We start from the raw sequence: 12,640 nt of genomic DNA on the forward strand, positions 1-12,640 counted from the left end.
TAGCTGGTAGCAACCGCTGCACCAGCTATACTCCAAGAACAGAGATCAGAACCATTTCCTGTCGACCACCGCTGGGACAGGACAATAGCAACAGAACAAACAAATAGATAAACAATCCTAACTGCACTAGGGAACCTGCCTAGCACAGTTTCCAGGAATTACTCTAAGCTGATCTTCAAACAAAGAGCATGGCTGACACTCTCCAGAGTGTTTCACAGGAAGACTCCTTATGATCAGCCAAGCATTGTGGGAAAGACATAGTACTTATAGTACACGCCTCCAATGAATGTGACCAGGCAATTTGCATGACAACGTATGCAAATTCCTCTGCAAGCACAAGCTGCAAAACTGACAGAAGCTCTTCTTTCCAGAGTCCTGCAGCATGCAAACTTAAACAATGGTCAAAAAGCTGCCTGCCTGCACAGGCAGCTAAGCGGATTCTCACACAGACTTGTAATGTTATAACTAACCTCTGGGGCAGACTAGCAGGCAATGGAAATAGTGACTTTACAGCAGTGGTGGGCCGAAATTTTGCATCAAAATTTGCATTTACGCATTGTAATCATAATGTGAAATTTCAGGGAAAATTGTAATGATGTCGTAAGTAATAGTAATATTTCATAATTTCGCACAATTTTTCATGTAATTTTGCAAAATTTTGGGCTGACTTTAGCGGTTAATAGCAAAGCCCCCATACATGTTATTGCTACCAAAATTACTACAAATGTTAGTACTGGGTACAAGTTACAAAAAAACAGTTTTAAAAAAAAGACATTTTAGTTTTTGAGAAAATGGATTTTAAATATGCAAAGAAAAGGGTTTTTAAACTGTCATTTTTTAGTTTAAAAACCTTTTTCTTTGCATATTTAAAATTGATTTTCTCAAAAACTAAAAGGTTTTTTTTTGGAAGATTATTTTTTTTTAATTGTACCCACTATTCTCCTCAACATATGTAGCAAATTTGGTGTCACTACCATGCATGGGGGCTTTGCTACTTACTGCCAAAGTCGGCACAAAATTATGCAAAATTTTAAGCGAAATTACGAATCACTATATGAAATCAACTGAATTAACAATTTGTAATTACATATAAGCGTAAATGCAAAAATGTACACAAAATTTTGCGTAATCGTAATTAGCTGATTACGATCATTACTGCTTTACAGTTCCTTGTTTTTTCTTCGATATGTTTTCTAACAGAATTGGGAGAGGGGATTGCATAGCTCTCCTCCCTAGTTTCATCTGATGTTTAAAAGTTTGCAAACACTTTAACATTTTCTTTATTTTAATATGAATGTCACCTAAAAAATTAACGGCTTTTGAAACAAGTCCTAAAAGTACCATAAAGTAAACCTATCTGTATAAGACAGCTGGGCGTATAAGATGACCCCCCAACTTTTCCAGTTAAAATACAGAGTTTGTGATATACTCACTGTATAAGACTACCCCCCTCTTCCAATGCACACTAAATAAAAATTAAAAAAACTGGTTCTATGTATGAACAGATTACTGGTGCTATACTTTATGTGGTACACAGTATATAACAGCATATAGCCGATTGACTGGTTGGATTGGTCAACTCTCCCTCTCTCTAAGTGGATTGGTCAGTTCTCCTTGTCTCCCTGTTTATCAGAGTGGTATGGAAGAATAGATTGCGCAGTGCCCATAAAACACACCTCTTTCACCCTTCTGGCCCACCCTTGTATCCTATTTACCTCCCTCTATGCCTCTCAGATCTCGCACATGTTCTTCACTACAGTCCTCAGCAGCGAGATCTGAGAGTCGGTTACAGGATAGGGCGTATCACCCGGCATCAATGACACCCGGCATATAAGACGAGCCCTGACTACGGATTAAAAAGTAGTCTTATACGCTAGAATATACTGTGTGTGTATATATATATATATATATATATATATATATATATGTATACATATATATATATATATATATATATATATATATTATTTTTTTTTATTTGTTGGAATCATCAAGAATTTGTTGAAAAAAGGAATTCAATAATATATCTGTGTGGGAGAAAAGCTATGATCCAATGTGGTGTGCATCATGGGGCCGCGCTTTATTTTGCTGGAGACACTGGAAGTACGCATGATGGTGGACACGACCTACTCAGACCAGTGCAAGAGAGAGCCTATGTCTGCCAACACTACATTTTATATGATGCACATTACTGGTATTTTAACAATAATTTTAATTATTGAATTGTTCCAACTGTACTGTAATAAGAATATGCATCCCATTTTTCGGTATAAACAAATGTAGACAATTAGCAAACTGATCCTTACATTTCACAGGCTAGTGTCCAAACAGCTTAAAGTGTGCCCTAGGCGACATATGACAGGATGAGATAAACATGTGTATGTACAGTGCAAAACATACTAATAACTGGGCTGTTTTACTTGTCTTATTTTGCTGCCTGAAAGAGTTAATTTCTAGGCATGGAAGTGACAGCTTCTGTCTTGTCAGTACCTTGTAGGGGCATATAGTAAAACTCACTGAAAATTACAGCCATCAAAGTTTTCATGGCAGAATACAGCTTCTGAGGCCAGAGGGGGATAAAATACATGAACTATTGACCTTCTTCTAACTCTGGGACACTTATTAGGCTGAAACTGAAAAGAGGCAACAAAACATTCAATCTAGTTTGTAAATGTCAAATATAAAATAAAACCATGGGATATCTAAAAATAGGGTCATTTTTAGGAGTAGGAGGATAAATACAATTGTTTATCTCATCAGTTTATTTTCACCTCGGGTTCAATTTAATGAATGGTTTTCCTCATGCTTCATGTTCAAGTTATAATTTCAGACTCCACCAGCAGGTGGTGTAATTAGTAATTACAGCTTCCATTCTACCTGAAACCTGGAACTGTGTATGTGTTTGTATGTTGGGGTGGGGTGGAGGAGGTTCTCGATATTTCTACAAAGGGGGCTTCCAAGTAATAAAGACACTTGCAGTTTGTTTAGAAAACCAATTTGAAGAAATACTGAAATTGTCTCAGCCTCTTGATAGTTCAAGAGAAGCGTAGCTGTCAAAGCTTGCAGTTAAACGCTGTGCGGAACTCATAGGCAGATAATAAACAGGATTTGTACTGTACCATGGCTATGGGAACGATTCCTGTAAATGCTGTTTGGCTGACAAAGATTTCAGAAATCACAAGTTCGCTGACAGAATCCTCCTCTGGGTATTCCACCTGCCACGTAATCTGCTGGGCCCCAGCCGAGCCACCGCTAACGTCCATTTCAAAGTCCATCTGCAGAATTTCATAAAGCGAGTCGTTGGCTCTGAAAGAAATTGAGAAAATGTCACTGCTTTGAACACAGCTCCTGCAAACATAAATAACAGCCTAACCTCATGGTAATGAATTAGCATGGATGTTCCATCTTTACCGCAGTGATCAAAGCATAAATCATCTAATCAATTCTGCAATAGCTCTAATTTATCACAGGTGACTCACAGGCCTTTTTTCTATACCTGTCTGAAAGAAGCAATCTTTCTAATTAGTGTGCTTGCCACACTTTCCGATTAGGAGTCAAACTAAACATTCTCAGATGGCCTTGAGACATCAGCACCTTTTCCAGTGTAATTGCCGCTAGAATACCTTGTTTGATTTGCTCAGGAACTTTTCTCTTATTGTCTCTCATGTACAATTTTGGTCAGTCACTTGTCACAGACTATCTAGCATGACTACTGGGAATCCCTCTGTTTCCCAACATCAATGATTTCCTCTTCACTAATACACCGACGTATCATTTTTGGTCAACCACTGCTTCATATCTTTCACCTTCTCTATGGGACAGAACAAGCTGCTTACCAGAATAACATGTCCGTAGGCCAATCATCAGTAAACAATAATAAATTATTGTGTCGGGAGACAACAGTCATATCTTTCTACATAGCTATAGAAAAACATTAGGCTTTCATGTAGATTGGAACTGGTGTCATTCAAACCAAGAAAAATAACATTTACATTGCGCTTTTCTCCTAGTAGACTCAAAGTACACGAGCTACAGCCACTAGGGTGCACTTAGTAGCCAGTAGCAGTGTTAGATAGTCTAGCCCAAGGACTCCTTACTGAATAGGTGCTGGCTTACTGAACAGGATGAGCCAAGACTAATTCAAACCAAGGTCACCTAGAGTCAGAAGCAAAGCCCTTAACCATTACACTATCGAGCCACCAAGCAGGAAATGCATTTGGTTTGGCCGAGGGGCTGCATACAATCAGCAATGCATGCATGGATGACACAATTATTAGCATCTTGCTGACCATTTCTAATGACTGCAAACTGAAATAAGGAGATAGTTTTAAATTATAATATTTAAGAGAAATTATTTGTATACCTCCGATGAGTAATCTTGGGGTTGTGCAGCAAAATATCAGCAACTTATTAAGAAATCCTTCGTTCTTCATCTCTGTGCTTGAAGTGTAGTACAGAAATGTTCTCGACTGCCAGCATTTCTTGATTGGCTCAGAATGATCGTACGCAATTAAGCTTTTCCTAGCCTACATCAACAACTAATTTAAATACCGCCACAGGCATTCATGCTATAGAAAAAAAAGGCCAAAGCTTTATAGCTACATTTAATTAAGAAAAAATAGCAATAATTGTACATTGTACTCCTAGTCCGGCTTTTTACTAAAAATGTGCCATAAATGTTATATTTTTCAAACCTAAGATGACAGGTGCTCTTCACGTATTTGAAATCTGGAAGCATTAACTGTCTTATTCTTTTAAGTGATTAGTGAGCTAATGTGTATTCCCTTGTGAACCATTGCCAGCTGATCATAAACCTCTGGAAACAGCTTATAACATTCACAGAACTGTGGGAATAGTGCTCGGGGAGTACTCTATGGCCTGTGAAAGACTGCAATGAAGCTGTTAATAAAGCTCCAGAAATCTTGAAGCTTGCTCCCCATGGAACCGTAAAGAGTACCCTTCCCATAAAGCACAGGTAAATAGACTGAGTTAAGTATATTCTGAAGATGCCAACCTAACAAATCCAGTTTTCTTAATTCTAAAATGCTGGCTTCTGAATTATCAGTATAACATTTAAAGCTTTCTGGCTTGGTACAATTCAACATAAGTCAAACTAAGGGTCATCTCACATTGGCAGTGGTTTCACAAGCAGTCACAGCTCTCCTTGCAGCGAGATGACTGGGTAGGGGGCTCCTTGGCCACCACTAAGTTGTGAAGGTGAAAATTAAACTCTTTTATCGTAACCATCACAAGATAGTGAATGAAATAGTAGGTGCTGTGACCAAACAGCACAAGACTAATAAATGGCTCTGCAAATTTAAAGGCACAGAATGTGCAATTTGCAGTACCAGAAGTAGCAATGGCTCAAACCAACTACACCATGGCCCTTGTTCAATTACCTTTTTTCTCATGAGTTTTCTACTAGGAGATAATTTTTCATCTTCTCTTTAAAACATCTTTTAATCACTGTGCAATTGAAAAAGTACCAAAAAGTAGGTAAAAAGGTAATATCAAAGTAATGAGTATTTACTTGCTTCCTGGTAGCTTAAAATGCATTTTATTGTTAAGGTGTGATAATATCACATAGGCGAAAACTCAGGAGAAAAAGTTTATTGCATATGGGCCATACCTTTTATCCTACAAAGACACATAGGTTCCTCATAATAATGCAATTAGGGGGTTGGCAGGGGTGCCAAGACAATAGCAGAGAATAAATATATAAAACTCTAAACTGATCATCTGAATGTTTTAGGACACAGATACAATTTTTCCACTTTCCTGTTTGATACAATGATTGAATGTGATTTAAAAAAATCACAAATAATTAATCATTCTTATCAATTATATTTTGCATAGATGCAATCATTTTATTGGATCTAAAGTGTTATGAAATGATAACAGCTGAAATATATGTGGAAAAAAATGTGTTTGGAAAAACAAGGCAGAAATGGTTAGCAAGGAGTTAACACTTTATTCAGTGGGCTGTGTCATTTTACCTAAAATTAAAGAAAAAACCGAAACCAAGGATTGACCTTCATCCCAATCAGTAGCTGATACCCCCTTTCCCATGAGAAATCTTTTCCTTTTCTCAAACGGATCATCAGGGGGCCCTGTATGGCTGATATTGTGGTGAACCCCCTCCCACAGTGTGATGTCAGGGCCATGGTCCTGACAGTTTCCTGTCTGTGAGCCTGGCTGCATTCTGGGAAATAACAGCTGTTTCCAACTGCCAAAACTGCATCATCTCTTTCCACAGACATCACCTGTCAGCAATAAAAATGTCGTCAAGTGATAGATGTCAGAATGTAAATCAGAGAGAGATAAGATTTTACAATGGGCAAACACTGACTAAATTATTCATAAATAATTACTGTAAAATTAAGCACTTATTTTCATTATGTTATTTTCACTGGAGTTCCTCTTTAAGCGATAGTTTATTTACTGTTATTTTTAGGAATTCTTTGTTTTATTGAAGGGGGTGAGGGGGAAGGGGTAAAGTGTTCTGCATAGGACCGGAATAAAAATGCTGCACCTGATGAATAGCTGTTTAATATTTATAGCTACATTCTGTTGGCCAATGAAATAAGCCACAGTAATTTCTCCTTTTTCTGCCTTTATCAGTGGCTGACATGGTACAGTACAGGGCTCTGCTACAGCGTCTGCTTCTATAAATAGCACCAAATGGACCAGGAAATGCTGATTTGAGTAGAACAAACCACTTAAGCTGTCTGAGCTCATCAATATGAATCATAAAATACAGGCTTGTATGAGCAGTGCTGTAAAGGTATAACAAGGCTTCTTAATCTAGAGACATATGCCAATCATGATTTTGCTGCGATAACAAATAACAGTTCACAAGCGCACCGAATAGCAGTGTCAGGTGAGCAATGACACCAATTCAACAAAATAGAGTTTTTAAAAGAAATCCATTCACTGTCAAGACAGGCCTGGGATCTTATCTTGTTAAATAAATGAGCTCTTGTGTATGAATTAGACAAAGGCAGACTTTTGATAGTCCTCTTGTAAACACTCGGAGCCGGTTTGTTCAGAACACAGGTGTGATCAAATGTTATAATTAGATGTCATTATCATTTTGTTTTTGAAAAGGGAAATGCTCGGAAGCAGCGTGACACTCTGTCATTTTTGATATCTGAAAATCTGTCTGCTTGCTGCGCTTCACAGGATGTCCTCCACCGACAAGGACATGATGTTCACATAAGTGCCTCAAAGTTCACATTGCAGATAAGCACATTTCCCAAGGTTGTAATAACAAATAATAATGGCATGTCTGAGCTTCTTTTATTGGATGCAGAATGGTCAGATTATTCCTCACGATTCCACTTCACAAGGTACCACAACAACAACAAACAGCTCACATCTTCACTGACATTGCTTTGCTGATGTTCCTTAAAGGAAAAATTGTAAGATTTACAATACCTGCGAACGCATACAAATAAGAAGTGTGTTTTTTCCAGAGCAAAATGAGTCATAAATTACTTTTCTCCTATGTTGCTGTCACTTAATTGAAAAAATGAAAAGTGCCATCACTCAACAGGTATGAAAAAATAGAAAACCTTTATTGGTGGATATGAACACACACGGGGACCTATTAAAACCAATTAAAAGCTCCGGAGCAATCCCAATCCAGACATGCCGCAGTCACACTAACACACCAACCACACAGGGGTACCGGTACCACAACCTATATAACTGCCCTGCGGGAAGGGAATGGCTAAGCGGATATGTCGGCCGTCTGCAGAGTGTTCAATGCTGGCTGGGATAAAAAGTCAATCTGGCTATCAGAACCAAGACAACGGGTACGTGGGATATCTTCACCCGCGTAGCGGGACTCACCACTCTTCCTCCAATTGCCATCCTTTTATCGCTGCTGTGCGCACAGAAGACACCGTGAATTTTCCGCTGGGTCCTCGATCCGGGTGGAGAGGTTCCCGGCTCCACATATCCAAGGTTTAGGCCAGCAAAGCCGTATTGAAGACCAGTTTCAGCAAACACTCCGGGAGACTCCGGAACACACGTGCGGGTTGAAGCCCCGCCCACCTACGCGTTGCGCCCGCCTTCTACGGGCTTCAACTGGGTGTAGCTGGTTCCATAAAAACACTTCCCTTATAGTTGCGTATCAGCATGGTCCTTCCTCCTTCTAACCATCACTTCCTCTTCCGTCTGTAAGGCACAGCATCCCACAATTTGTATATACACAACACAGTGTGCACAAGGATGATAGAGACGTAGACTTCTCATTTCTGCGTAGGCAAGGTAGGAGCTAAAACATCCCTCCATATTTCATCATGAAATCTGACAAGATGGCACACAACATCTCATAAGTGTCCATCATTTGATTCCAAGCTACGGATCTCAGAGAAACGGTGCAAAGTCCAATTCATTGTTCAGGCCAGCAGGTTCAAGAGCATTTAGCAAATATATCCAGCGGCTTTCTTTTTGCAAGAGGATCTTCTCTCTATCTCCTCCCCTTCCCTTATCGGGCAGTTTATAAATGCCCCTAAATCTAAGGCCAGTAGGATCGCTTTTATGTGCCGCCCCAAAATGCTCTGCTACTGTACTTCTATATTCTCCATTTATCTGCTTTCCGCATCTAATGTCACTTAGATGTTGTCCAATGCGTTTCTTTAGCGCCTTTGTAGTCATACCGACATATATCTTTTTGCATGGGCACGTAAGCTGATATACTACCCATTCAGACCTACAATTTATAAAGCTCCTAATCTCCCATTCCCTATCCCCTGCTGAATTCAAGAAGGTTTTTGTCACATCCACATGCACACACACTGAACATCCCCCACACTTGAACATTCCATTGGGGACCCTGCCTCCTAGCCAGGTGTTGGTGACTTTAGCTGTCACCTGGGAATGGACCAGATTATCACGTAGGTTTGGTGCCCTGCGGGCCACCATCAAAGGTCTCTCACCCACTATTTTTGACACATCAGGGTCAGTTAACAAAACTCCCCAATGTTTGGTAAGAATTTCCCGAATTCTATGCCATTGGGAGTTAAAGGGACTTATAAAGCGAGTGGTCCTTGATGACATCCTCCTATCCCTAACACCTTCTCCCAGGAGGCTCTGCCGGGGCGTCTGGATTGCTCTGTCAATACTGGAGCACAACGTCTCATGTCTATAACCCCTATCCCGGAAACGCTCATATAAAACTTTGGCTTCTACCCCAAAATCGTCATCACGCGAGCAGTTCCGACGAGTTCGCAAAAATTGACCGGTGGGTATACCCTCCTTGAGGTTGCGTGGATGATGGCTGGTAGCGTGGAGTAGGGTATTACCCGCTGTCGGCTTGCGGAAGGTCCTGGTAACCAGGCTTTCTCCCTCCATCCAAATCCACAGATCCAAAAAGGAAATACCCACTGAACTACATGTGTAGGTGAGGTTAATATTTCTCTCATTTTTGTTCAATTGATAAGAAGAATAAGAAGTGTGTTTTTTCCAGAGCAAAATGAGTCATAAATTACTTTTCTCCTATGTTGCTGTCACTTACAGTAATTAGAATAAATCTGACAGTGACAGGTTTTGGACTAGTCCATCTCTTCACTAGGAATTCTCAGCATGGCTTTTATTCTCTATAAAGACATAGGAGAAAAGTAATTCATGGTGCATTTTACTCTGGAAGAAACATACATCCTATTTGTATACTAGTCTACCTAATGCCTAGTACACACCATACAATTTTTTGTAAGATTTTCTGTTAGATTTACCTGCCAGATAGATAATTTCCAACATGTTGGAAATTATCTATCTAACCATCTATCTGCCTAGCAATTAAGCATTGTTCTACTCAGCAGGAGATAACCAGAAGACAATGCACCAGAGATAATGACCAGTCTCTACCAGTACTTTACAGAAAATAATCTAATTACAGAAAATCTTACAGAAAATCTAACAGAGAAATCTAATAGAAAATTTTATGGTGTGTACTAGGCATAAGCCCGTTTAAAGACGGGCTCTAGGTAGTGATACTGCCGCCACCGCCTGGCCGCACACACGCCCGTCCTCCTGTCCCAACGGTTGACTCGCAGTACAAAAAAACACAGACACACAGACAGGGAAAGAGGATGATGCAGGGACAGTTAGGTTTTATCATAGAGGATGTTTACATGTATGTTAAATGTTTAAATTTTTGTAATAGTGTTCCTTTACAGAGGCACTGTAGTGACATGTATTAGAATGCAGTAAATTATTCAAGATACCCACTTTTACAGTAATTTTCCTGAATTCAGCATTGCTTCCTGTTTCTAAATATTGCTGTATATTGACTGTAGCTCCTCTCTCCCAGTGATGCTTGCCAAAGCTGAATAGCTAGGTGGAAATCCCAGAGCATTCTGGGAGACCCGGTACATTTTGTACTGTATTGGAATTCTCAGTAAACAAAGACTCTGCAGAGATCCCCAGAGAGGACTAAAGATGTTGCCATCTGTGATAAATGTCAGAATGTATATCAGGGAGAGGAAAGATTTTACAATGGGCAAACACTGACTAAATCATTTATAAATTACTATTGGAGAAAAATAAGCAATTTTATTTATTATGCTATTTTTGCTACATTTTCACTACAGTTTCTCTTTAAATGAAAGCAACTTACTGGTTGGTTGCCAATAACAAAACAGCATTACAAAACAACATCGTTATTATTATTATATAGAGCACCAGCATATTGCATGCTGCTTTACAGTTACAGTGGCGTTCTGTATTTCTACAGCAAATCTTAGCAAGAACATGTATAAAAGAGAAAGTGTAGTGAGAAATGCATTGTTCTCTGTATATATTTATGAAGCAAACTGACAGGATAAAGCTGTCCTTGTTGCGTAAAAACCAAAGTGTGCTTTATCAGACTTCCACAGAGCTGCTGTAATGATTTAGATTTCGGCATCCATCAGGGTTTGAAATAGAATATAGGCAGGTGTATTGCTAATTCCGTAGTCATGCAAAATTAATATTCCTCCAGTTGTTTTCGAAAGTTCCAAGTCCCAGCTTCTCCCTCTTGGAGAAAGTTTTTCAGTTTCATATTATTGGAGGTGACAGCACCATATACGCAGGGATGGCAAAGAGGGATTTTTTAGGCATTTGTTGTAAAGTGCTATAATGGTACCATTCTTGACATCAGACATATTGGCAATCATTCATAAAAGCAGTGCGGTAAAAAAAATCTGTGCGGGAAAATACCGCATTCGGTATTTTAGACTTCTGTGTGCTCATTCATAAAAATGTTTACAGTTGCGATACAAGTTCGGTATTTTCCCGAACTAGGCTTGCTCTAGGCAGGCGGTAGGGTTGCGGAAACACTAGAAGCTGCCGAGTTGATACATTTTCTCCTCCAGAGACAGCGTTACTATAGAAGAGGCAGCCCCAGCATCCCTTTACATGTGCATTTTTTTTAAACTGCCTCTGTTTGCCCTGAATCTGCGCTGAATCGGTGTATTAGTCTTTCTAAACAATCTATGTAATTGCCACAGCTTAGAAGAACTTCAAAAAAATGTTACACATGCCAGGCTTTGTGATGTGAAATAAATCTGAAAACAGGTACCCAAGTGGTTAAAAAACACAGCCTTGGTATTCCGGTATGCCTTTTTTTGCTCTGCTCTCACTGCTGCTGCTGCCTGGGAGGTCTGTCTCATTAGCTTAGCTGTTCTCCGCATGCTTATCGGCTCTGCCAAGGAAGCAGTATTATCCGTGCTGACACTGCTTGCTCTAATCTTTATGAATTGACATGTAATGCCATGTGTTAACATAATCACCGCACAAGGCGGTAATTTATCGCACTGCTCGGTAATTGTAGCTTTTCATGCGGAAACAGCTTTTATGAATATACATTTTGCTAAGTGCTCGGTAAATTCAGCTGTTTTCAGCATTTACGCATGCGGAAATGCTTTATGAATGATCGCCATTGTAGGTCTGATATAAAATGGTCTTATAGCCTTTGCCTTTAAGCTGCTTGTGTATACCGTATATAGTTGCATATCGGCGTATAAACCGAGGTATCAACTTTTCCATCAGAAACCAGAAAAAAGCAATTGACTCGCGTATAAGCCACCCTCCCCAGTATAGCCCTCTCCACAGTAACCAGATGTGCCCCAGTACAAGTCATTCCTTCTCCTCATAGCCAGATGAGCCCCAAGGATGATACAGCTGTGTCTTTAGATGGTGTCATAGATATAAGACATCGATTGCCACACAGGAAGAATCCCAGATCATTGCACCACTAACACGTTGCTTGCATGCTCTGCTCCACAAGCCAGGGGACACAGGTAGTCTTGAGCAACGCACTCTGGGGCATGGACACAGCAGGGAGCCAGCTGGCAAGAGCAGGATCACTAGTGCAAGATCCTTACACTCCTCTGCCAGTAACAAAACCTGCTCCACCATTTGTTTTGCTCCAATGACTTGCATATAAGTCGAAGGGGTAATTTTTCTCAGCACCTTTTTTTGTGCTGAAAAATTAGGCTTATATGCAAATATATAAGATAATTTTCTGTCTGATCTATTCAGACAACTCTCTCCTCTGGTCCATGTGCCGTGTTGGTCTCATGATGATGACTACTTTTCTCCATGTGTTATACTTATTAAAGATAGCAGTAATTTAGTTGTTGTTTTTTTTCTA

The 12,640-nt window shown here is 39.7% G+C and overlaps 1 protein-coding gene across 3 annotated transcripts in view; it reads right to left on the minus strand.

Moving 5' to 3' along the window:
- TMEM132B (transmembrane protein 132B) overlaps positions 1–12,640 on the minus strand; it is a 799,707-nt gene that overhangs the window by 237,037 nt on the left and 550,030 nt on the right. For all 3 annotated transcript variants that reach the window (XM_068243776.1, XM_068243784.1, XM_068243791.1), the window contains one exon: positions 3,120–3,306. In XM_068243776.1, the coding sequence (XP_068099877.1) occupies positions 3,120–3,306 (187 nt within the window). The remainder of the gene's footprint in view (positions 1–3,119; positions 3,307–12,640) is intronic.

Source organism: Hyperolius riggenbachi, chromosome 1 (assembly GCF_040937935.1).
Source record: "Hyperolius riggenbachi isolate aHypRig1 chromosome 1, aHypRig1.pri, whole genome shotgun sequence".
In the NCBI taxonomy this organism is placed as follows: Eukaryota; Metazoa; Chordata; class Amphibia; order Anura; family Hyperoliidae; genus Hyperolius; species Hyperolius riggenbachi.